Source organism: Ictalurus furcatus, chromosome 10 (genome assembly GCF_023375685.1).
Source record: "Ictalurus furcatus strain D&B chromosome 10, Billie_1.0, whole genome shotgun sequence".
Lineage (NCBI taxonomy): Eukaryota > Metazoa > Chordata > Actinopteri > Siluriformes > Ictaluridae > Ictalurus > Ictalurus furcatus.
The window spans coordinates 20,172,756-20,200,420 of record NC_071264.1 but is presented as its reverse complement, the minus strand read 5'-3'; the positions used below and the strand labels follow the sequence as shown (position 1 = coordinate 20,200,420).

The 27,665-nt window shown below is 37.3% G+C and overlaps 2 protein-coding genes across 7 annotated transcripts in view; both read right to left on the bottom strand.

Annotated features, from left to right (window-relative positions):
- sh3gl3a (SH3-domain GRB2-like 3a) overlaps nucleotides 1–15,111 on the bottom strand; it is a 37,111-nt gene extending 22,000 nt beyond the window's left edge. For 5 of the 6 annotated variants that reach the window (XR_008386899.1, XR_008386898.1, XM_053634412.1 and 2 more), the window contains exon 1: nucleotides 14,864–15,111. Coding sequence is in view for 4 of the 6 variants with exons in the window: in XM_053634412.1 (XP_053490387.1) it covers nucleotides 14,864–14,908 (45 nt within the window). In the remaining 2 variants the exon portion in view is untranslated. The remainder of the gene's footprint in view (nucleotides 1–14,863) is intronic. The other variant, XM_053634415.1, reaches the window with a different exon arrangement.
- Nucleotides 15,112–21,364: 6,253 nt separating this feature from the next.
- Nucleotides 21,365–24,760, bottom strand: LOC128613587 (protein bunched, class 1/class 3/D/E isoforms-like). The gene is made up of 3 exons (XM_053634483.1): nucleotides 24,553–24,760; nucleotides 23,834–23,876; nucleotides 21,365–22,318 (listed from the first exon to the last, which is right to left on the bottom strand). The coding sequence occupies exons 1-3, from the start codon at nucleotides 24,627–24,629 to the stop codon at nucleotides 21,689–21,691; spliced, it is 750 nt and encodes a 249-aa protein (XP_053490458.1). The 5' UTR covers nucleotides 24,630–24,760; the 3' UTR covers nucleotides 21,365–21,688.
- Between the last annotated feature and the right edge of the window lie 2,905 nt (nucleotides 24,761–27,665).

Below are 27,665 nucleotides of genomic sequence, written 5' to 3'. Positions count from 1 at the left end.
AAATTCTGAGCCTGAAATACAAAGGGCACAAGGCGGGGGATGCCCTGGACAGGGGGGCAGCCCATCGCCAGTGCACAATCGCACACACTCACACGTTACGGACAAGTTTGAGATGCCAATCGGCCTACAACGCATGTATTTGGACTGGGGGAGGAAACCCAAATACCTGGAGGAAACCCCTGAAGCACGGCGAGAACATGCAAACTCCACGCACACAGGGCGGAGGCGGAATTTGGACCCCCAACCCTGAAGGTGCGAGGGAAATGTGCTAACCACTTAACCCTCCCACCTTGTGAAAGCAAAACAATAAAGGCCTGTATTTGTGTGGGATGATGCCAACTACTTCCATGCTGATAAGACATGACCCATCAGTGTTGTGCTGCTGGGATCTGATCAGTACGATTCAACTGGGATTTGCCAGAGGCGGTGTGAGTAGAGACAGCCCACTGGTTAAAATCTGAACGGGACAGAGTGTAATGCTCAACATGGTGATGTATTATGTAGGTCCATTCGTCTTGTTGGTAAAGATGTTAGCAGGAAACGCCTGGCCTGAATCTGATTCTTACACTCATGCATGCACAGATATAGGGCACTTTACTCTGTTAATTTTGGAGAAACACGCTTGCACAGTAGCCAGGACAACCTGAAAAAAAAAATAAAGTAAGTGTAGGTTTTACTGGAGCGAATCCAGGAATCATTGTCAGAGGTCAGAACACAGGCAGACAAAGTAATCACAAGCATATCCAAAACGTAAGTCAAACAACCGAGCAAAGAGGAACTAGAACACGGAAGCACAGGGCTAAGAAACACACAATAACAATATACAAGACTTCTTGCAGGAACACAGTCACAACAGGGTATAAACAAAATAAATATGGGCTGACATAATACATTGGGTAACAGACCAATGACATGACAGTGGTGACAGGACCAAAAACCAAAACAATGGCACATGACAAAATAAACAAAAGCACATGGCAATTGTTAGGAACCGCAACGTGAAGGAGGAAGCCATGACAGGTCATCATGTAAATCCATTTCTAGTATATGTGTCTCTATCCATTCAAGTAGATAGGGGCCTGGGCTTGTATGACTGAAACTAACTGCTCGGGAGCGTTGTAAGATAGCTGCCAAGTGGACAAACTTTACTAGGAGGAATTTAGCACTGTCTAATTAAACCCGAGCTTGGGTTACTCCATTCTAATGACTTTTTCTGATAATGCAGTAATACAATGCATTACATTTTAAATATATATATATAATCTGATTACAGTTACTGATGTCAATAAAATCGTTACTTGCATTACAAATTCATTGTTAAGAAAGCAATATTAACTAAAATGCATTTTTGAAATAAATCACGCTGCCAGGGGTGTAACCTGGCCTGGGCATTCGGTGCTGTAGCCCCGAAGATTTATTTCTTTAGCCCTGAATAATTCTCCACTTGGAGCGGTTTGTCACTACGTAACTGAACGTCAGTAAAAGAAGACAGTGGTGTTGTAATTTTATATCTTCAGTGCACGGAGGCGAGACCAATCAGACAGGGTTTACAGGAAAATATATGGAAATACTCATTTCTTATTGGCTGACAGTCAGTGTGAGGAAAAATGGATACACGCTGATTTTTTTTTTAAATCGGTAAATGGGATGAAACTGAAACAGTAACATCCTCTGATGCTGAGCAGAAAAAACAAGGTGTGTAAAAGTCTATATGAGTTCCAGTTTACGTGAACATGATATGAGCAGAGCCGACAAAAAATTACTATATTTTACACATATTAAAATAATGTTCATAAAATAAATCCCTATTGATGGGGGGTGTGGAATTTATGTTACAGTTAAAGATTCCCAAAATACAAAAAGTTTGAGAACCCCTGTCCTAAACCAACATAAAACCCAGCTGAGATGAATTCCTGAGCTCTACTTAGACCTACAATACGACTTTATGATTAGATTTCAGTGAACTGAGTGTGCTTGTGTGCTTGCGTGGACATGAGAAAAAGGTGCAGCTATAATGCAGTGCAGTTCTGGAAGCCTGACCAGTGTGTCCTTTGTGTGAGGATATGAAAACACAGCTTCCAAGCTTCAAAGTGAAGACAGCAGGAACCTGCAGGCAAAAAAAAACATCAAATGCCGAGCACAGGATGTGAAAACTCTGCTCTGGTGATGGGTTCCTGATGGAAAAGATGAGCCTTCTTTATTAACTATTACTGTATTTGCCAGTACTTTTCTTTCACTGTTCAAAATCTAACGCATGTTTCATTAGATTGATGTACGGAGGTGCTTTATTCAAGCAGCTGATGTGAAAGTAATAACCATTTAAAAACCATTTCAGAATATAATTCCCTTCTGTTTTTGTTTATTGATTGTTTTTTTGAGTTCTATCACAAACGGTTAAATATACAGTATGGAACAGTCCATATAAAATTTGATATACTAAGTCTTCTTATTGTTTTGTGATCCTGGAAACTCAGTATATCATCGAATTGAGAGGGGATGAAACTGAACGCAGAATTTCATACGTTATTCGGATTTGCTGTTTACAGAGTCGCATAATTCGCATTTGGCTGAGACTAGAGATGTGCATCGAGACCAATCAAGGGATTAGGATGCAAGGAAAAAGGCACATGAGCAAGAAGATTTGTAACGGTCAGATTTGAAGCTCACATGACAACGACTACGTTCATTAACATGAATGTCCTTACTGTCTGGTCACAGTCACAGTGGGTAAAATTAGGCTACTGGTTTGTTATAGAAACTGTTTGTTATAGACTGGTATTGAAATAGAAATTGCCAGAACAGTCGTGAAGTAGAGTGATGTAGCCAAGGATAGTGCTGGCATTTCTTCCAGTGTATTCCTTTTATTCCAGTGTTTCCCGGGATGTAGGGATGTATATGGTTCACACACACACACACGCACACACACACACACACGTGTGTGTGTATATTATATATATATATATATATATATATATATATATATATATATATATATATATATATATATATATATATATATAAAATCTTCTGGTTTAAGCCCCACACACTTTAAACAAATAACACAACACTGTGTGACAAATATACAGGTATAGTTCAGGTAGACATGACAGATGGAAGAAATCCGACTCGCTGTCATGACAGAATCCCTTTGTGAGGATTTGTAGAAGGATATGACCAATTAGGTCAGGATAAAATTAGTCATTGGTCTATTATGGTATCACAGTGAGATGAAATGAGCCGAATATATAAATATTCTGAGACTGAAATTACTCTGTAAAATGAACCCTACAGAAGAAGAGTTTCAAAAGCTCTCACTGTAACAAATGTATGCAAGTCAACATAATATGTTTCTGCGAAAAGTCACATTTCAATTCACCACATTTCCAGTATTAATATGGGGTATAAAAATGAATAAATGAATAGTGAAATTTAGCTTATGAATAAAGAAGGCTTACAGTTTACAGGAGTTTAGTGCAATGCAAACAGCATGCTGCAAGGAGAGAGCATTGAAGCCAAAATGTTTGTCAACAAGTTGGTGACTTTTACATTTACAATAAATACATTTAAATAAATACCTTTATATAGCCACATATCAACCTTTCTCTCTCTATTTGTAGCATTTTGTTGTAGTGTGATTTTAAAATAAAGATGATAATTGCTTTTAATCGCACACATCTCCGCAGAGAAACAGTAAATATCTGAGCTTGTGTGGTCTGTTACGATAGGCTTATACGTCATGGCTTGGCATCCTATTTTCCCCAGGAAATCCAAACTGCAGCTGCAAATCCATCAGCGTTTACACTAATTCACTGTTATCACACATAATGACAGGCTGAAACATGTTTGACGTCAGGACAGCTTGTTTCCTTTTATCAATCACCGCTTATCGACCACCAACAAGGCCAAGCAGAGCTTAGATTAGCAGCTAATAACACACATTGTTACTGTGGCAGGTTATATATAGTTCAGTTCAATTCAGCTCATTTACATCACTAGGTATTTTTGCATTAAAAATCATATATGTTTATTTATTTATATTTTTTATTATTATTACATATATTCGATTAGGACATTTCCAGGAGTTGTAAATCCAGCTGCTTTTATAATAATTCACCGTTATGACACATAAGGACAAGCCGGAATTGCTGGAAAAGTCAGGAGGAATATGGTTGAAGTAAATATGCATGAAAGTAAATGGATACGTTCAATTCTTTCAACTGATCTTGATCTAAACTGATCTACAGTCACTTGCCACTTTATTAGGAACACCTGTAGTTATCCGATCAGCCAATCATATGGCAGCAGTTCGGTGCATAAAATCATGCAGATACTGATCGAGAGCTTCAGTTAATGTTCACGTCAAACATCAGTATGAGGAAAATGGAATCCCAGTGACTATGACCATGGCATGGTCGTTGGTACCAGATGTGCAGGTTTGAGTTTTTCAGAAATCTCCTGGGATTTTCATGCACGACTGTCTCAAGAGTTTATATATAGGGGTGCCAAAACACTGGAAAACATCCAGCGAGCAGCAAGGTGGAAACACCTTGTTAATGAAAAGGGTCAGAAGAGATTGGCCAGACTGCTTTGAGCTGGCAGGAAGACTATGGTAAATCAAATAACCACTCTGCGCAACCGTAAGGATTAGAAATACGTCACCTGGTCTTTTTTTTTTCTTCCAGTTTTCAGCTGTCCAATTCAATTCAATTCAGTTTAGTTGTATAGCGCTTTTAACAATGGACATTGGACACTGTCCCAAAGCAGCGTTACAGAAATATATAGATTCAAGATATATATTTTAAATGTATGAATTTATCCCTAATGAGCAAGCCAGACGCAATGGTGGCATGGGAAAACTCACTGAGACGAGATGAGGAAGAAACCTTGAGAGGAATCTTAAGTGAACCTGTGGCCACTGTAACCTCAGATTCCTGTTCTTGGCTGACAGGAGCAGAACCTGATGTGATCTTATGTTGATGTAGCGCATCTGCCTCAAAGTTTGATGTGTTCTGAGATGCTTTTCTGCACATACTTATATACAATATAAATACTTATATATAATATAAACATATATATGTTATACACACACAAACATATATAGTCTGAAAAATAGTACTGAAAGTTTGCCCCCATCTGATTAATTGGAAAAATAATCGGCCGATTAATTGATTATGACAATAATCGTTAGTTGCAGCCCTAATATTTTCGTCAATATATTACATTTAAACGGATTATTGAGAAAAGGGAGAATGAGACAATGGTGTGTTTTGTCAGAACTGCCTTCCAAATGGGACAAACTGTATCCCAGGGGCACAAAAATGTTGCCCAGACAGCTGTCTCTCTGGACATCCCACTAAGGAAAGCAACACAGGGTTAGAGATGACATCCTGAACATGCTGAATCTCAAATAAGGTTCCATAAACATGAAGCTGTACAATAACACGCTGTATATTACACTAACGATGGTGCTTCCTGCATTGAGGAGAATGAACAATAAACATGGCTGAGATGGTGTTCTCTTGTTGTTGTTGCTGTTGTTGTTTAAACAAAGCATGCACCTTAACTTCTTTTAACTCTCCAAAGAATTGCGACAATAGAGCTGTGGAATAAAAGGAGCAACTATAAGCCTTTTCCTTGAATTGTATGAGCCTAACAATAACAACATGACAGCTAAGACAGCATTTATCTAGTCGCTGTAATGCAGATATGAACTGCAAATAAAATGACAGGCTATGTAATCTGATAAACAACAAACAAGTAATAAAATCTAACCTAAACACAGTAATTATTATATTCTGAATTACCGAATACCTTATTAAGATGGCCTTGTCAACCATTTTTTACGCTTTTGAAATTGCATCATATTGCAATGCTTTCTGGGTAAATACTACTACTATAGTTTACAGTCATGTTGAACATCTTTTAAGATCGCAGGAACGATTAAACTCAGCGGAAAAGGGTGAGGCGAAGTCTATGAGAGCACAACAACAACAGCATTACAGTGTTGTGAGCGTGTGTTTGGATTGTTAGCTTTGGGATATCGATGGCTGCTGTCAGCTATTCCAGGATTTGTGGCTTTCTTTTTCCATTCCAGTGACAGTGTGAGAGATGAATTCTGCACTCCAAAGCAGAGAGAGCTTTACAATGTGATCTTTGCGCCCCAAGACCTTTAATGGATTTTATAAAACACACTGCTTGTCTCTCTTGAATTATGATTTTCTTCGATTGTTTGATTTACATCCTCGACTCTGGATAGGACGCGACTGCATTCTAAAATTATATTGAAGATTCTGCAGATTGTGGCGTGAGCGTATGGTTGATTGTCAGCCCTCAGGATGTTTGTATTAACTGGGTCACAGATGCACAGATGGTAGCATAGAAAAATGTTTCTACCAAGTGGCATGTAGGGTTGCATGGTATACCGGTACTACGGTAGTATCACGATACTAAAGCTTCAAAATACCGCCGATGCCACTGTATTTTTTTTTAACAGTAGTATCGTCAGTACGGTTGTACCATGAGTACTGTTGTATAGTGGCAGCTCTACATTTCTAGTTTCTACTACAGTTGAAGTGAACTATTAAGTCTACTCATATATTTTCTCTTAAACACTAGTTCTTGCCATACTGCTACACATATGGGCATGAGTTTGTGAAATACAGCAGCCAGCTACACCCACTGAACATAACTTCTAGTGTTGTCAGTCTGTCATTATTATACACAGACATTGGACATTTTCTGGTGTTTAAACACAGGCTGATTACTGTAAACTGAAATCTTGAATAAACATAGTGCATTTTTGTGACTGAAGCCACTGATCTATGGTTACTGAGATTAGTGCTCTGACTATATGCAACTTCCTGAAACACATTAGACATCCTGTTCTCCCTCGATGTGTTTTCTCAGGGACCTTAGAGAGATGTATTCCCACACACCACCTCCTCTATTACGCATATGAATTTGACTGTTACCAAATGCATACACTCGAGCTCAAAAATCCAAGCTTACCATTATAAAGCATTCTTATTTCATCAGCTATCAAACACTAGTACAAAATTATAATTCTGAGTCTATTACTTGACTGTCAATAATTGAAACAAATCTATTTTTTATCTCTGTGAGAAATCCTCATATGAAACTGAAATCGATCTGAACTTCCCTTTCAGACAACATTTAAATTGTTGGGACAACATACATTTCATTCAAATAGTAACACGCACACATATTTTCTAGGCATTCCTCTATGTCGGCTTATTAGTAACCATACAGCAACCATTTCTTTTTATTCCCACAGCCCATAACATACAAAGCAATTGTAGGAGTGATAGGCAAGTCTCATGTGAGTACTCACAGCATGTTTAGTAAGGGCTTATTAGGACCCAGTAATCATAGCAATAGGTCATAGTCAGGATCAGGGAACAAGCAGAAACAAGAGAGAAAGCCAAAAACAAGCTATGATTAGAACCAGAAATTACGGGAACATGACAAATGCTAGGCATGGCGTCACCAAGAAATGTAAGCAACTAGACTCAGAATTGCAGAGAGACATGCAATACTTCAATACTGCACAGAAAAGCCAAGCATGGGATAACAGCCAACAAAGGATCTCAATATCTAGCAACTAATGAATGAATTGGCAGCAAACAACACCATGAAGCTGTCCATTACGTTCTGATATTAGGACACTTTGGTGGGTGTTGTTTTACTTACACCAGGGACACTAGCATTTTTTTTTTTTGCATTTTTTTTGCACTGTCAGAGCTACTGTTATAGAAAATGAATCACCTTCTTACAATCCAGATCTGACAATGCAACAACTCTGTGGTATAAAGAGTTTATAAAATACGCTAAAATAGGACACAGGTAAAACTAATCAATTATAGGGAAAAACAAAAACAGGAAGCTGTGACCAAATAAGGAAAACGGATGTTAAATGACAGGTAATTAACCTCAGGTCTCCTGGTATTTTGTTCATCTTGTTCATTGTGTTACAATCCATACAGGATTTTGCAGCATTTATTTGTTTTGTGAATCAAAGGGGGCTTTGGCTGAATGCACGTTGTGATGACGTCACATGATGCGTTTTGGCGCAGATCTGCAGTGATTTTGAAAAATCGCAAACTCTTCTGAGTACTGCGACGTTTCCTTGATTTTGCATTAACTTCTGCAATCGCAAGAATCACAAAATCCTGGATGGACTAGTGTGTTAAATAACTGATTATTGGTACACGCTTAGATTCCCATTACTATTTCAAGGACATCAATATGTAACAAATTCATTTTGACATGTGATCTATAGGGATCTAACAATAATTGGTTAGACGATGTATTGCAACACAAAATATTATTATTGCAAACCCTAAATCATTGCCACTACTCTAGCTAATGCTTCAACGTTTGATTAAATTGAAACTCTGACTGACAGCAGCAGAGATTTTTTTATGGTTAAAATTCTTACAGTGAAAACTTACAGTGATGTTGTCGCTTCTTAATTTGTAATATCATAGGATCATAAACAATGATAAACGTTAAGGCAACATTTATCCTGAGATGAAATTGTATACTGGCATATGCCTAGTCACCTATCATTCCTACATCTATAAATAAGTAATAAACGTCTTCACTGGATGCCGCAATGAAAACAAGCGGCGGTGGCTCCAGTAAGCACTTCACATTCTCCTCATTTCAACACCTTGTCCCCGCCTTCAGAAGCACAAGAGCCATTACAGCAGTGCACAGTGTGTAATCACTGAGTAATGTGTGTAATAAACACTGGTGAGAGTGACACTCATCCTGAAGGCGTGAGTGCTCTAAATACATAGGATGTGATCAATATTTAATGAGTGAACATGGTTGTGCAAACAAAGCTTCCTTTGTTAGTGTTACTGTGCTCAGAGGCTCAGGGTTCACGTAAATAAAGGACACGCGCTACACATTTTGTTTGTGGGCTAGATTTGGACACAAACACCTAGCACATACACTGATTTTTTTTATAGGGAGCAATATGTTCTGCTTTGTATTACATACACTATGTGGTCAAAAGTTTGTGGACACCTCACCATCACATCCCATTATAGATTTATTCCCCCTTTGCTGTTATAATATTCTCCACTCTTCTGGGAAGGCTTTCCACTAGATTTTGCAGCGTGTCTGTAGGGAATTTGTGCTCATTCAGCCACAAAAGCATTAGTGAGGTCAGGTTCATCCCAACCTTGCAACCTTGGTTCATTCCAGTTCATCCCAAAGGTGTTCAGTGTGGTTGCGGTCAGGGCTCTGTGCATGTCTTCATGAAGCTCGCTTTGTGCACAGGAACACTGTCATGCTGGAACAGGTCTGGACCCCATTAGTTATAGTGAAGGGAAATTGTATTTCTACAGCACACAAAGACGTTCTATACAAGTGTGTGCGACTTAGTGGCGACAATTTGCGGAAGGACTACATATGGGTGTGACAGTCAGGTTTCCCTAAACTTTTGGCCATATAGTGTACCTGCTTACCTGCTATCATGGGGTTTATAAAATATATTATTTCTTAGTCAGAGTGACAATCGCTTATGTTCACTCTCATCCGAGGAACAGAAGAAGAAACATGCTCAGCTCCTTTATATTCACTGAATGTTTAATCTGAAAATGGCACAAACGGTGCACAAATATTCTTCCTACCTGGGTAGCCGACCTGTGAATGAAATTAGGGTTAATATTTATGTCCTATGTGTTGCATACTACAATGTACTGCATAACTTATTATCAGTACATGCCTAATGTAATATACAAATGGCACAAAGCTCGTAATCATATATGATTTCATATCATTAGACATATGCTAGTCCTCAATATTTATAGCCTGACAGTGTATAACTATACTTATAGGTAGGCTGACTTAGAGCGACTTTATAGTGGGAATGCAGACGCTGCTCAAATAATGCTGCCTATAATCAAACTCCTCCCAGTGAGGATATTCTGAAGTGTCCATTGTCCATGCCTTAGAAATAGAGGTGAATGGGTAATTTAACAGGAGGTATAATGAAGGTATAACATACATACCAAGATATATATAACGAAGTATAATAGCCATAACAAAAAAAAAAACCCTGTCCACACACACTCACTATTGCATCAGTACTCACTTCCTCTAATGTTCCTTGGGTTGATTGATTATTCAGGTTTCAGGAAGACAAGACATAGTGTAGTCCCACAAGTCATGCTTTGCTTAAGTGCATACTTTAGTGTTAGCACATTTATTTACACATAAAACCTGGGCCAAGCAGGGGACAGCAACAGATAAAGTACTGGACGAGCCTAAATGCAAAGAGTCTACATACAACTCTTTGACATCATTAAAAAAACAACAACAATTCAGGTAAATCACACAACAAACCAGAAGCTATATTATGTATATTATCATTTACCTCTAGCTTACACACGACTTTACCTGAATTGTACACAGTGTTAGTAGTTTGTACTGAAGACAGAACTCTCCCAGTGCTGTAATGACAACAGTGTTAGTAAGCTACAACATTTCTCAAAACTCCTGTTCTCCAAACAATACATTTGCAAACAATTATTATAAAACTCAAGCACCTATATCCGAAATATGAGACATTCAAAAAGTGCTAGGAATTGATGTGTAGGCACGCTGATCCTAAATTATCACATCACAATAACTGCCTAACACTTTATTTTGGCTTATACCACATCACTGTTAAATCCTTGAATCTGCCTGTCAGAAGGTGTTGATTACATTTCAATAACAGCAGCATTGCTGGCTGTAATTCAAATGACAGGTTTATATTCATACACGTGTTAGAACACGTTATCATTTCTATAACAAAAACTTCTTCACAGGGATCTGTATGTAAGTGCAACTAAACATTTTCGGTAAGTGTTGATCAGTCCTGCACATCAGCTTGGAGGAATTTTAGCCCATTCCTCAGTACAGAACAGCTTCAACTCTGGGATGTTGGTGGGTTTCCTCACGTGAACTGCTTGCTTCAGGTCCTTCCACAACATTTCTATTGGATTAAGGTCAGGACTTTGATTTGGCCATTCCAAAACATTGACTTTAAATTTAAACATTTTTTGGTAGAATGACTTGTGTGCTTAGGGTCATTCATTGTCTTGCTACATGATCCACTTTCTCTTGAGATTCAGTTCCTGGATGGAATAATGGTATGGTTCAGTTGAGTGGTATAATTCAGAATTCATTGTTCCATCAATGATGGCAAGTCACCCTGGCCTAGATGCAGCAAAACAGGCCCAAACAATGACACTATCTTTATCTGCAGGCTTCCTTTTAGTTAACATGATCCAATGTCACCTTCGTAAGTGTCTAACAAGGTTAGTGGTGTTGCCAATGTTTTTATTGCAGTGTTGTGAGTTTTGCATATATATTTGCAATGCTTTTGTGGAAAACTTACTTGCTGTGGTATATAAGCAAAAAAACACTTTGGGATAACGTTGCTATTGGAAATGAATGAACTTTGGGGTGGTAACAGCTCAAGACTCTCAAGACACATCCAGCACTGATTAATTTTATATATATATATATATATATATATATATATATATATATATATATATATATATATATATATAAACAGCACACTTTGTCCTGTTTCATTCCTTACTTACTTGGAAAATTATCATGATATTATTATTATTATTATTTTTCTTTTTAAAATTTACACAAAATTGCTAATTGTTCTACCGATATATTTTTTACTCGTCAGTGAACAAAATTATTGGATTACCTTTTCCAATGAGGACACACAAAACTGGTCATAACAAGAACCGTTAGAAAGCAGCTGTCCTTATGCTTCCTTTCCAATGGCATAGCTTTGCGCAATTGCTGCCAAATATTTTCACCTACCCAGGCAGCACAGTTATAGCACAGTTACAAATCATCAGCTAACAATTCCGTGTTTATTCAGCTTTGTGTTTATTCAACATGCTAAACAGTAAAACACACATTCCACTCAACACGAAAAACAGGAAAGCTGTATCATGATGTGGGGTTTTGGTTTCTCGATACCAGAGACAGCAGGGGTTGGAAACAGAGAGAGGGAGGAAAAACACGCTGCAGTAAAAGATAAGCAAGGAATGCGCAGGTCAGAGCACAGATGAGAAAATACACAGTAATACAGATGTGGAATGCATGCATGTGGTGGAGCCAAGCACCAGGAAGTGTTTTTATCTGACTGGTTATTTCTGTCAGTCATAATGCGAAAATTCTGCAAAAAAAAAAAAAAAAAAAAAAAAGCATCTTTTTAAAAGTTCATAATACTAAACTTGCGCCTAATTTCTTGTGATTTTTTTACACCGCATGCCACAATGTTAACTGTGAAAATGGACAAAAGGACACCTGCTGCCCAAAGTGTGAAGCTAGAATTACACATTAGAAGTCATTCAAGTCACAAAATAATTGATTTTGATACACAATTACTAATAATACAGACACACTCTGCTTATACAACGGTTTATGTAGAAACAGAAGTTATGTAGAAGCAAGGATTTTTTTGCATAATGATTTAGACATTTTGGCAGTTTGCACAATTTAGAAGCTTTCCTTAGTTAGCTATATTATCCTCGTCGCTCCAGTCCAAAGAATGAAAAAGAAAACTTCGGACACCGTATCAACATGTCTTGGCTAATCTGACACTGCATGTCATATTTGGGATAAGAGTAACACTCTGTACAGTTCATTTGGACCAAACTGTTCTTTTAACTAATATCAGCCAAAACGGTGTGTTCTTATCGGCAGGAAGAAGTAGAGATACATAACAGACGTACATAACACACAGAGCACTTTAATGGGAGCCGGTATCAGGTGTTAATCATTAAAAGACAAGATGTGACAACATGTGTTTGAAAAAAAATCAGATGCAAGAAATACAGCTATATTTCAATTTCATACAAAGGGTTCTCAGACAGCTAAAGTATCCTTGAATAAAAAGGATCCATTGATAAAGCTGCTAATAGTTTTTAATAAACAATTCTCACTAGTGGCCTCAGAGTTTTGAACCCAATTAAAGGTGATGCAAGTGTACAAAAAACAACTATAAAACGATTTTTATATGATAAAAGACGTTTTGCTGCACATTTTATGTTGTTTACACAGCTGGGGTTACGGGAATATGAATCCTAGAAGCAACATGTTTCTTTGAAGATTATTAAGTGAACGTTTTGCGTTTCTGGAGCAGGTCACATATTTCCACATCACTCATCAAAACATCAGAATGAAACAAAGCAACATCTGCTTTTGCTCGAACTAATATGGAAAAATGAAAGGCTCATTTCTGAGCATGATTTTTAACAATATACCTTGATAAGGAAATCATAACAAAGTTATCTTGTTAATGCTCAGCTGTCTGATGAGAGATAATTGTGTCACCTTATTTCCACTTGCTACTAGATTTCTAAAACACTTTTAATCGAGGTAAAAGTCTGCAATAATCTGCCAGATTACCTGTGTACTTTGTACATATACAATTACTGACAGTTCCCCATGTGTTGCTATGCTCAGTTTGTACACTTCCATACACTTAAACACTCACATTATCAGTCCTTATCTTGTAGATTGTAGTTAGAAATGTTTTCCTTGCCGTTTGTTAATCATCTTCCAGTGCATCATCAATGTAAGTTTCTTTTGGATATGTCTGGTTGGTGGACTGTTTCTCAACCCAACAGTGGTATTGACGTACTGAGGTAAAAAACCCAACAATGCTGTTGTGCCTGTCTGAGACATTAGTACCAGCTCAGTGGTGGTACTGATGGAGTAGAGGAGCAGACGAACTGTGCACAGCAACCCTAGAAAACCTGTTTGTACACCTAGAAATGGACCTATATTTTAATTCCACCTGATAAAACTTTAAGTAGATGTATAGTGACAGCATTGAATTCCAAAATACATGGTTTACTCATTTCCTCATGTTCAACTACACAGTTTCAATTATGTAACAGTATAAGAGTTGATAATTCAGTGCTGTGGGTGTTAAGTCAATATTGTAGCAGTTAATTCAATACTAAATGTTACACTTGTTACGCCAGACTTTGGATTTTGAAAGTTATCTCTCTCCTCATGAGACAAGGGGGGGAAACCCAGTAGAAAACCTGTTGCCTAGGGTGGTCTGAAGAAGCTGTCTTTATCAAATACAGCTTTATAAATATGTATTACCTGATACAAACATTTGAATTAATGAATTCACTTTTACTGTTTTAATTTGTGTAAGTTTTGCACCTCTAATGTTCATCACGTTATTTCAGTCATGACATTATACATATATAGAATTATGTGTTGGCTAAACAAGAAAATGTTGAAGAATCCAACCAAACACAGCTGTATGGGACACTAGTTAGCATTGTTGCTAACGACACGAGAAGAGCACGAGCGGTGAAACACGAGCTGACCAACATACCGTTACCTTAGAAACATACTTAACCGGAATTGCTACACCGAATATGCTAACGCTGCTAGCAATGAATGGGAAATAATGGGAAAGTAGTAGCCACCACTTAGCATGATGTAATTTATCCGATAGTGTTTAGTGCCTATTCTGCACTCATTCGTTCTTTGCGAATATTTCTGAACGAACCATTCCTTTAAATAAACTCTGTGTCTGAAAAGGAAGGAAGTGTTCATTTTAAAACAGCTTTTAAAAAGATGAGAGTACATGTTTCAGGCCGTCGCGCTTCTGCGACAACAAACGCGGGTTAAAAACAAAGATATAGTTTATCCCGCAGAAGTGTTTCAAGCGGAAATAATGAGAAATATGAAGCATTGGGAAATAAAAGCTCATAACCGGAGGAATGTTATAAAGCTATGAAAAGTGCAAGCAGGAACTGCGAGAGGTTTCTCTTGTTTTTACCTGACTGGCTTTATGAAACTGCTTCTTCAAACCCGCCACCGACATCCTCAAAGAAAATGGGGCTCAAAGTCAAAAACAGATGGAGAACAAAGTCAAAAACGATGAGGAAACAACACAAATTAATCCTCCAGGGATCGTGAGAAAATCCGAGTCAGCGCCCCAATGTTGTACTAGGGTACTGAGTAGTGTGTTCTGAAGATGGAGCTGCGTTTGGGGGTGGAGAGAGAGAGAGAGAGAGAGAGAGAGAGAGAGAGAGAGAGAGAGAGTGAGTGAGTGAGTGAGTGAGAAAGAGAGCGAGAGAGAGAGAGAGAGAGAGAGAGAGAGCGTGAGAAAGAGAGCGAGAGAGAGAGACGTGATTTACTGGCATAAAGTTGGCTTGACGTTGGACGTTCGATATTCGCGGATATGCGGAAATTAAGGGACCGTCTCTAAAGTTACATATGACATTGTTATACACGTTTCTAACTTCAATAGCATTTGAAGGGAATGACTTACAGTCATATAACCAACTGTAAAGTGTTCATCCAGGTGTCAGGTATGACGCACACCTTTTAGATTTTTGATATTTAACAAAGTAAGCTATTAAATCATATATAAAAATTGCCATGTATTTTATTACTGCATGGGCTCATACACAAAATATACCATCATTTAAAGCTCAGTAGCATTTGAAGGGAATGACTTACAGTCATGAAACTAACTGTAAAGAGTTAATCTAGGTGTCAGGTATGACGAACAGCTTTTAGATTTTTGATATTTAACCGTACAATGCATGAACCAAAAAAACCTTCACGAATGCATAAAGGGGGTTAAAATGACCCGTACTGGATTGAATGGTTTTCTTCAAAAATAGATGTCCTATTAATGAAAAAATTAAAAGAACTGATGATACACGAATATTTTCATATTTCAAACATTTTTATTTGTTTCCTTTTAATTTATTTATGTACATGTTTAGATTGTGGAATTATAATTATAAAAATTATTTACATAGGCATCATTTCCAGTCAACCTTTAGAGCCCTCAACTTCCCTGTCACAAGAATAATCCTCGTCCTTCCTTTCCTCTGTACCATTCTGCTTATTGTGCCCTGAACTTTCATCTTCATCCTCATTTTCATCTGCAGTGTTCCTATCTCCAGCCTCATCTTCCCTGTCACAAGAATAATCCTCGTCCCTCCTTTCTTCTGTACCATTCTGCTTATTGTGCCCTGAACATGCGTCATCATTATTAGCATTATCATCTTCATATTTATCACCCTTGATGTTCCCGTCATCTTCCCTGTCACAAGGAGAGTCTTCATCTCTTCTTTCCTTTGTTTCATTGAGTTTATTGTGCCCCTCACTCACCTCATCAATTTACTCATCTTTCTCAACATTTTCCCTATCATTGAATTTAAAAAAAAAAAGTTTGGGTCAATAGCTAACTGCATTTTCTAAACCGGGCCTCAAAACTTAGAATATTTCCAGAGGAATAATGCTTGGTGTTTTGGTAGTGACTGCCACTACCAAAACACCAAGTGTGTGTGTGTGTATATTATATATATATATATATATATATATATATATATATATATATATATATATATATATATATAATAAACAGGCTGCCTGTTGATGACCTTGGGCAGTATTTTAAACTCTTAGCTGATTCTAAAACCTCCTTATGTGTTGTGTAGAAGTCAGATTGGTCTCATGACTCTCACAATTCAGGGTTCTTTTTACTCATTGTGTCCTCATTTCCTTTACTAGCTTAGCTCCCTGTGGAGCTTAGAAGATGACAAAAGTATTTGAATATGGATTTTGTATATTTACATTACATAAACCTAAATAAAACATTAAATAAAATTCTATTTGTCTACTTTTTTTTCTTTATTTTGAAATTGAAAAATTCAAATCTCAAGAATACAGATTTTATGGATCTTAGGTCAAATGTGTTATCCTGGGTATATTCAGAGTGGTCAGAAGACTGTGACTGGTTAAATGCTGAGTACAACCACTCTGAAAGTGTCTATTTTTCACTGGGAATCCTTTGACCTAATTTACATAAAATCTATATTTTTGAGATTAGAGTTTCAGGGATTTCTTTCATGTTTTGATTCTTAAAAAGTTGTATTTTTTAAATTCATTGGATTTGTATTTAGGGCTCTGTAATTCTTAAAGCTGAAATCTTAGGGCTTAGCAATCTAGCAATTTCATAACAAAGGGAAAATTCATTCAAAATGTCCATTAAAATGTAAATGTATTAAATAAACCATAGAAAAAAATAATTCTATTAAATGTGACGTGTATATAATTCAAATGTGTGAAATTCATATTAAAATACCCGTGTTCAAGCTCCATAAAGCTCCTCCCTCTGAAGTCATTGCACAAGCAAAGAATGAAATGCCCTTGCCCCCAAGTTATGGCTTGTTGCACAGCTGTGGCCTGTCACTGGCCATAACAGACTGAGACAAACATTAATGCATGTGTACAGCACATAGTTAAAATGTTGATGTTTTAGCTCATAGATTCTACTATTCACTTGGCTTTTATTATTTGGGATTTACAATGGCTTCTTCTGATATTTTTAACTAGGTAGTGAATGAACAGACATGTAAAATGTCTAGTTTTCAATGTCATTAACCTCTTTTACCGGTAGCCAAAAAATTGCATTTTTGTCTGTTTTGGGGGTACCTGTGTTCAGCATTGATTTGTTTTGTGATCTCACACACCACAGTAGTGGTTAACGGCTCAAATGAAAGTAGACACGCAAGACTAAGAATTAGCAGTTACTACAAGTATTTCTTCTTTGACCTAGCCTACCTGGGGCAATATATTCAGAATTAAAAATAATAATAATAATAATAATAAAAATATTTACTTTTAACACAAATGTTACATCTTCACAGCAAATGTTGATATCAACCCCATTCCTGGTCTCAAAGATGCCCCAAGTACTTGTCCATGAACACCCAAAATATGAGGAAGTTATCTCTAACCACCAAAATTGTGTGTGTGTAAGATTATCCAAACACAGGTAAAAACCTCTCCAAAATGGCACAAAACCTCTCCAAATGGCACCAAACGTCTCTAAATGACACAAAACCTCTCCAAATGGCAAAAAGCTTATAAAAATGGCACAAAGCCTTTAATATTGCAGACTTCTAGAAATAGCATTTTTTTTGTTTTGTTTTTTTTAAAGGCACAAAATAACCTCTCCAAATGGCACCAAACCTCTCTAAATGGGACAAAATGAAAACAAATGGCAGTAGCATGAACTGTTACACAATGTGTAATTTCACACACACACACACACACAAAAAAAAGTCTGAAACATACTTATAAAATATAATGTTTATTAAAAATAGTGCCAGAGCCCCTCAACTCAATCCACATAGTCTTTCTCCCAAAAAAAATAAAACAATAAAAAAAAATAGCCACTCGGAAATTACTGCTCCAGAAGCTGTGACGCATTCAGGCTTTTTCGGGAGCACGCCGCCGCTATAAAACGCCGATAAATCGCACACTGAGCGAAAACCAGTAGAAAACTAGCGATCAGAAAAAACTGCCAAACATGCAAAAACCTGCTGTATAAAGTTTTGCAGGAAGACCGCTAGAGCGGAGCTGCCATTTCCTGATAGTTTCTCTGCACGGCCCTGTAGCGCTGTGCTGATTGGCCTGTACCCGCTGACACACAACTCAAGACGCACGCGTAAAAAGGTTCGATTGTGCTGATTACGCGTTTGATTTTCTCAGCCCCTGAGTGGTCAATCATGTCGAATTTGGGCTTGTTTGAAAGCTAGACGTATCTACAATTGGGTGTCAATCAAGTTAGACTGCCCGATTATAATTTAGGAGGCGGATTGTTCAGCATAGCCAAAGTAGATTAGTTTTTGTTGTTTTTTTTTTTTTTTAGATGGTGTCTTAATTCAGTTTATGGCTAATTACTAAATTCCAGAGGGGTGGGTTACCAAAACACTTAATGCATTTTGAAGAGGACATTTGTGACTAAATATTGAACTTCGCATTTGTTTTCTTCAGTAAAGCTGATGGACTTTATACCGATGGAAATGTGCATGATTTATAAAACCGCGAGCGAACTGGATTTTCGTCTATGTAGGTAATGTAAGGTAGTAAACGTTTATACAAGTCCGATCTTTGGTTTAAGTGTTATAATTTTATTGTGGCAGCTGTATACGGTGTTTTACTATCAAAAAAGCTTTAGTCGTGCTCTCCGATTTATCTCTGTCTCAATGTTTTCGTGGAGAGGTGTGAATTGTTTGCCCAGCAGGGAGCTCAAACTCCGCCCATTTCACATCCCCCTGCTCACCAGGAGTTAAGCACACGGTCATAAAACTGTACACACAGAAAGCCACAAGTGTCCTGACCAATCTTGTACCAGAACTGCGGTGATACAATAATTCATTTGTTTATCCTAATTGAAAATGTCGGATAAGTCGTTTTCCATTCCGCCGGCGGAATGAACGCTAGTTTCGGGGCGAAAGGAGTTAAACAACACCTTTGGACGGAGATCCCAAATGATCTATGGTCAAGACATTTCTGTTATTAATGGACTGACTGTCCACCCTTATTATCAAGCACCACAATACCAGTAGCTGAGTAAAGACAGCAGACCCCTCATAGTCCTCAGTCATTCTTTAGGCCCATTACCACACTAAAATTGACTACACTAACAAATCACAGGCTCAGGATCAGAATAATAATGACAAACCAAAATCAGCCAAGCTACAACATACCTGAAACAGCAATATGCCTCCTATTTTGCCCTAAAAAGAAGTACATTGTGACAGACTATACTTGACCACAGTAGACACAAACAATCCTGGCTGCCTAAAGAGCAGAGATTGTACACAGAGCTATACGTCCTTCCAGGCTCCCTTAGAGATCAATATCTAATTAGTAAAAAAAAAAGAAAAAAAATTTACATACTGCTGCATGTAATCTCCCATGTAAAATTAGCCTGTAGCTAATAATGGTGTAGAGCAGTGGTCACCACCCACCCTCTTCTTTGATATCTACCTTCCTGCATCTCCAAACAAAATCATACACACCTGTTTTAGTTGATCAAGAACTTCTTAAGGCAGTGATTAGATGAGCAGAGCTAACGTCTTCAGGAAGGTAGATCTCCAGGAACAGGGTTGGTGACCACTGGTATAAAGCATGTCCAATAATGACCTGGTCTGGCCATCCTACCAGTAAGCTCAGCGTTTTAGGGCTTGCGTTATTGACTTTAAATCTGTTTTGTGACAATGTCCATTGTTAAAAGGTGCTATACCAATAAAATTGAATTGAATAGATCAACCTGTGGCTGGCTGCCTCACATAATTGAGTATAGTGTTCAAATGCCACTACTGATGATGTGTCCTGAAATTCATCAGAAACTTTTACAATCTTATATCCAGTATAATATTTCACCAGGCTCAAAATCAAACTCTAGACTGAGCATTAGCACACAAATATAGTAAGACACCAGCATTCAAAGTCTAGAAACTCAACCTTCAAATTAAATCCAATTAATGGCTATCTACCTCATCTCTAACGTGAGATTTAGTTAAATTACTGTTAGTAAAATCCAACAGCCTTAACCTAAATATCTGTAGTAATCGCACCAATATGGAAAGACATAGGTATTCGAAGTCTAGCACCCCAACTTTATTCCAATTACCTAAAGGCCATTAGATCTAGGCCATTTAACTCAACCTCTAGCCGGAGGTTATTACCTTGTAAGGTATGCTAATTAAACCCCAGCATAAACCTCACACCTGTGCCTCCAACCTCTTGCTCATTTGAACAGTACTAAGGAGGCTGGGGAGGTGAGCAGAAAAAAGACCATTCAGGCATGAAAGATGACCTACTTAGTTTAGTGGCCTCATTTTGCTTTCCCTAATATGCCACCCTGAATTGGTTGGATTAATTCTTTGGAAGGATACAGTTAAATAATCATGAAGTTATTAACTAACTAACTAACTTAATATGTTCCCAAAAAAGACATAAAACCAACTTTAACTAGAATTAAATATAAAAGAGAAAATTAAGGCCAACTGCCTTACCTTAAATCTCTAGACAAAGTACTAATTGTAATAATACAAAATAACCTTACATTGTTTTAAAGGCCAGCAGCCTCACCAAGAAATTGAAGACAGCGTATCAAAAACATAAAAACATTTAAAGTTACTCTAAACCGGCTTAAAGCTCAATCATGCAAACCCCAAGTGGGGGCAACTACAGGAACCTTCACCAGTACCTAACCCTAGCCCTTCTTTCTTAAAAACCTTTGTGACTCTACATTCTGCTGTTCTGTTAGATTTTATATATATATATATATATAATGTATGAATATAAGGAAATAATGTATTTTAATTATTTACTAATGTTCATGGAAAGTGCTGTTTGAAACTGTAAGATAAAAAATGATAGTGTGAATGAGTATGAAGACATTTAACAAACATAAAAATCCATAGTTTTTCTACTGTGGTTATAAATACAGTATATTTGAGATTTTATTTTACAATTCTACAAAGCTCAGACTAATACACAGTAACTCAGTTATGCACACAATACATTAACAAAACTCTAATAAGAAATGAGTGCAAAACAAATACAACATATTACATTTAATTAAATACAAAGCTACTTTTCCAAATATCATTAACAATAACATTTTCATTGTGAACATTTGTGTACACAGACTCTGTGCCACAAATAAAAGTCACTGTTAAAGAAAACACTACAACCTTGTCACAAGGTAATTGGTTAATTACTGATTTGTGTATAAGATTAGCACTTTACATAAATTGACACACCCTGCTAGGACAGTGCAACACTAAACACACCTGACATCTTCCTTTAATGCTACATTCAAATACAGCTGTGTGTTCACAGAAAAGCACCCACTCCTCTGGTAATCAACACTTCTGAAGATGAAATCTTGTGATCGCTCAGGTATGCTGATGCCATGCTGACTGCAGTGATGATTTGAGCTCAGTGCTGTTTCATAGTTCGTGATCAGACCTGAGGTCAGTGCTGTTTGGTGGTTGGTGATCAGACCTGAAGTCAGTGCTGTTTGGTGGTTGGTGATCAGACCTGAGGTCAGTGCTGTTTGGTGTTTGGTGAGGTGACCTGAGGTCAGTGCTGTTTGGTGGTTGGTCATTAGACCTGAGGTCAGTGCTGTTTGGTGGTTGGTGATCAGACCTGAGGTCAGTGCTGTTTGGTGGTTGGTGATCAGACCTGAGGTCAGTGCTGTTTGGTGTTTGGTGAGCTGACCTGAGGTCAGTGCTGGTTGGTTATTAGTGATCTGACCTGAGGTCAGTGCTGGTTGGTATTTGGTCATGGATCTCAGCAGGTGGTTTTCTCTCTCCAGCTTTCTGTTTCTCTTAGTCAGATTTTGAATTATGTCTCTCAGAGGTTCCACTTCCTCTCGCACTGCACTCAGCATATGAGTCTTCACCAGATCCTAAAACAAAATGCACAATGATTTAAAAAAAAAAAGGAATTGTTTAATGTATTCATATCTAAAAGTTACAAACCCGGTTGTCAAGCAAATTTTTGCTGCTTCATGTTTCATGTTAAAATTTTCTAGCTCATTTTATAATAATTACGAATACTAACACCAATTCCAAAACACATCCTTACATTTTTAATGCAAATAATGAGTTACAAAAATTACTTTATAGTGTTTCAGTCCTAATGGCAAACCCTAAACCCTAACCCCTAAAATACAAAACCCTGACCATATTCTCCAAATATTAAACCCTAATTCCAAACCTCTAAACTCCAAACCCTTAATTGACATGGGATACCAGTGATGATAATATGCTGTAATTTCTAATCTGCTCATATCTGCTTACATTTTGTTTAGGGTTAAACTCATATTCTTGTTCCTGCTTCAGTCCTTTTATTTTCCTTTCTTTTCCTGTTCATGTTGAGAAATACAGACATTACTTTACATTATAGTGAGATGGCGGTGTTCAGAGTAACATTATTGCCATAAAGTCTTATAAATATAGTCAGATTGTGTGTTTTTTGTTGATATTGTTTATATGATATTGTTTAACTGTGTGTATTGCAGTATTTAACATGATAGTGATATTGTGGTCAAAATGTTATTTTGACATGATGGTTAAACACTAATTCTAAACTAAGCTGAGTTAAGCCTAGACTCTAGTCACCAAGCACCTAAATCGTAAACCCTGATCCTAAAGTTAAACCATAACAATTAATCACCAACACTAAGCCCTAAGCCAAAAACACAAATCCCAAAACCTTAAACTCTAAACACTACAGTTTTTACAGATATATATATACACAGATATGCAGTATTTACAGATATACAGTATTTACAGTACTCTACCAGCACTATCCATTGCTTCGCATACTCTATTTTCTGAATTGCTGTTGTAAACTGTGAATTTCCCTCTGGGATTAATAAAGTGATCTATCTATCGTGTTACAGTTAGATTTATATAGCGCATTTCTAGACACTCAAAGGGGAGGGGATCTCCTCAACTAATGTGTAGCATCCACCTGGATGACGCGAGGGCAGCCATAGTGCGTACGCCATACACCAGCTATTAGAGGAGAGGAGAGAGTGATGTAGCCAATTCAGATATGGGGGATTATTAAGGGGCCATGATAAAGAAGGGCACCAGGACATACCCCTACACTTTTACGATAAGTGTCCTAGAATTTTTAATGACCACAGAGCATCAGGCTCTCATCCAAGGGACAGTGCTGCTTTTACAGTATAGTGTCCCTCTCACTATACTGGGAAATAAGGCCCCATGGTGAGCACCCCCTGCTGGCCTCTCTAATACCACTTCTAGCAGCAACATTAGTTTTCCCCAGTAGGTCTCCCATCTAGTTATTGGTCAGGCTCAATGCTGCTTTGCTTCACTGGGAAGCCAGGCTTGAGCCACAGGGAGTGTGGCTCAAGCCTGGTGTTTAGGGTATAGTGTATAGTGTTACTCACCATTGCTTGTGCTATTCTGTTGTCGATGGAGGTGCTACAGGACCTGAGGGGGGAGAAAAAAAACATCAAAAATCTCTCTTATATGCACACATGCACACGCGCACACACTCCCACACTCCCCTAAGGCTAATTAACAGGATCTGTGACATTGTCAAAAATGTCTGTTATTCTGATTAAATATAAACACAAATTAAAGTTTGATGTCTGCGGCTGTTAGCAGAACCCACACATAAAAAATAAAGGATTAAATGCAGCTTTGGATCAAATGAATGCAGTTTTGGATCAAATGAACACTTAAATGTCATTTATTCATTTGTTAAACACTTTTATCTAAGCTCCAGGAGTCCAAACTAACATTTCTCATTTTTGTAACACTGAATAATATACTTTAAGACAAGTAACAATTAACCAACAATAAACACAATAATGAGCCAACAATTTTGGGTTAAATGTCATAATAATAATAATAATAATAATAATAATAATAATAATAATAATAATAATAATTATAATAGGAAGAAGAAGGAAAAGAAGAACATGGTTGAACAATACAGTGGAATTTGAATTCACAGCCTTCAGGTCACTTACAAGTTTAACACTGAACTGAAACACATTATGACTGCATGAAAGTCACATGTAAAATCACCTACAACACAAAGAGAGTTAAAGATCTGAGGATCCTGTCCCTGTTCATTTATACAAGACCAACATTACTGTACCTGCTTCGTTTGTAGTTAAGTGCTGATCCAGAGTCAGTGGGTGAGTGGGTTGGGCTTGAGCTCATCCTGAGGCACATGATCACAACTTGATTAGTGTAAGACAGAGATGTATTGAGTGGAAGCTGTGTCAGATCCTGTGTTTATAAAGACCAAACTCCACCCACATTTAGGGCTGGAGCAAACACATCACTTTAAACACTCAAACACAGGTCACACACTCCTGGTTAGACCATAATATTAATAACATTAAAGGATGATTTTCAGACATTTCATGAATGGAATTTGTGTTTACAGATATCTTCTGTATACTGAAGCCTTTCCTCTGTGTGTGTGTGTGTGTGTTTCACAAACACACACACACACACACACACACACGCACACAGAGGAAAGAGGTGAAAGTGAGCAAAAACAGCATTAACGAAGCACCTCTGAGTCCAGCTGAAACTGATAAACTATTGTTATTATAAACTGGTGTCACACTGCTCACTGTAACAGAACTGAACTTTATACATGAAAATAGACACAAACAGACACACACACACACACACACACACACACAGGCTTATGTTTGAGTCATTTTCTGGAAATGTTCTGATGAGGCATGCAGCAGTGAGCTCATTTAGCAGGTTTGTCAACAAAATGAGAAAGATCTCCTTGCAGTGTGTTTCCACAGAAAACCAACAATACTACAGAGGTTTCTCAACCACTGTGTTCTGTCTAACACTGTAATAAAAGTGGCTTTGTGTTTTTGCTTTATCAGGATTAGGGACTGGCGCATATGTACTGTTAATAGGCTAAAATAAATTAATAATTTACTTTGAATTTCAAATTCATTTTTACTTATACAAGGCTTCTAACCTCAGTAAATGTCCCAGAATAGCTTTACTGAAATAAAGATACTGTAAGAGTGACAGTAGCGAGGAAAAACTCGATAAGAAAATCAGGAAGGAACGTAAAGAGGAACTAAGACTCCATCAGTATGTCCCAATAATCAGTTATACACTGGACTGTGAGGTTTAACTTTATTAATATTGTTATAGAGATCTTCAAAATGCCATCACTTATCTAGTTTTCAGGAAGGTGCCAAGATAGGCAGAAGCTTTGAGCAGTGTTTGCAGTCATTGCAGTCTTGCTCTAACTTGCCCCTAAGTGTGAATTAGTGTGTGTGCTTGTGTGCGTGTGTGTGCGGTTCCCTGTGATGGCCTTTGATGACTCAGTGATGTTTTGAATAGTCGTTAGTCTGAAGGGTTTTAATAAAACCTGCTGTAGCTGATCATAGATAAAACATCCGAATACGCAAAATCAGCAAATTATACAAATTCATACATTCCTCTGTTAGGACTGATTATACAGACATGAGATTACACAACCATGACTGCTGAAAAATTATTAAACTCTGCAGCTCTAATGATCATATACAAGCAATTATATTATATTATATTTTCTTATTTTTCAAATACAACCCCAATTCCAAAACTAAAGAGGACTAAAGAGGAGAGGGACCATCCGGATTTTTATCAGTGCTTAGTTCAAAAGCCTGCATCTCTGATGGTATGGGTGTGCATTAGTGCCTATGGAACGGGCAGCTTACACATCTGGAACAGCACCAGCAATGCTGAACAGTATATACAGGTTTTAGAGCAACATATGCTTCCAACCAGATTCTATCCCATCTTTACTTCTGAGAGACTCTACCTCTCTAAGATACCATTTTTTATACCCAATCATGTTACTGACCTGTTGCCATATTAACCTAATTAGTTGCACAATGTTCCTCCAGCTGTTTCTTTTTAGTAACACTTACCTTTCCAGCCTTTTGCTGCCCCTGTCTCAAGACATGTTTTTGAGACGTGTTACAGCCATCAAATTCAAAATTACCTTATTTTTTCTTTAAATGGCACATTTGATATGTTTTCTATGTTCTACTATGAATAACATATGGGTTTATGAGATTTTCAAATCATTGCATTCTGTTTTTATTTACATTTATTGACATTTTACACAGAGTCCCAACTTTTTTTTGTAATTGGTGTTGTATAACTTTATATTCACATGTAGTGTGGCCAATCCAGATGTGTTTGTATTTGCGGTTGTTAAAATGCTGCAACATTTGATTTAATGACCTTTAACACAAACCATTCCACATTTTTTGGAAGCGTTGTGTTATTACATCATGCATTAGGAACTTTGCCAGAATGTTATTTTAGTAACATTACAGCCTAAATGAGGATTCCTGACCACATTAACACTCAACACACAACTTTACAATTAGTGTAATTTAAGGGCTTACTGAAGAAATGTGGAATTCAGACAGTAGTCCACCACTTGCGCAATAAAACAGAGAAGAGTCCAGAGAAGAGTTCATCTTCTTGTTGTGTTTATATAATTACTACAACGGTTTCACCAAGCAAATGAAAGTGAGAAAACTCAAGATGCTTGTAAGAAAAGATTACTGGATCCATAAACAGCACACAGGCACACCATATACGAGGAAAAGGGGAGCACAGTGGGCCGACACAAGGGTCCTGGGCAAAAAAAACAGGCCAAGCCCAATATGGCAAAAATATTAAGCATTTAATGGTCTTAACAACAAATCATTGGTCAGAAAATTAACAAGAAATAAACAAATAGATAAAGTCTGAGATAGCGTTTCCTTTAATTTCTTGAAATGTTTAAGCCTTGTGTATAAACTTACAGACAAGTTTTATTTATTTTATTTTATTTTTAATTTTGTACACCCAGACACGTGTTAGTGTGAATTTTACCTCAAACATTTTCATCATCATCATGATTTTACCTTTGTGTACAAGAAGACTATATAAGTGAATTTCCCAGTTTCTAGCTTTTCCCCAAACAAAAGTAAACGAGCAAGTGGTGGCACTGGAGGTCTCAGGAGTGCATTTGTTTAATTCTCACTCATTTTTTGACTAATGATTTGGTTTTAAGACCATTAAAAGCTGAATGTTTTTGCTATTTTGGGTTTGAACCATTTTGTTCAGCCCGGGAGTGTAGATTTGCATTGTTCTGGATGTGAGCTTTAAGAAACCTCACACTGAGGCTCCACCCACACTATCTTCTATTTACTACTGAATGGATACATCAATGACGAGAAG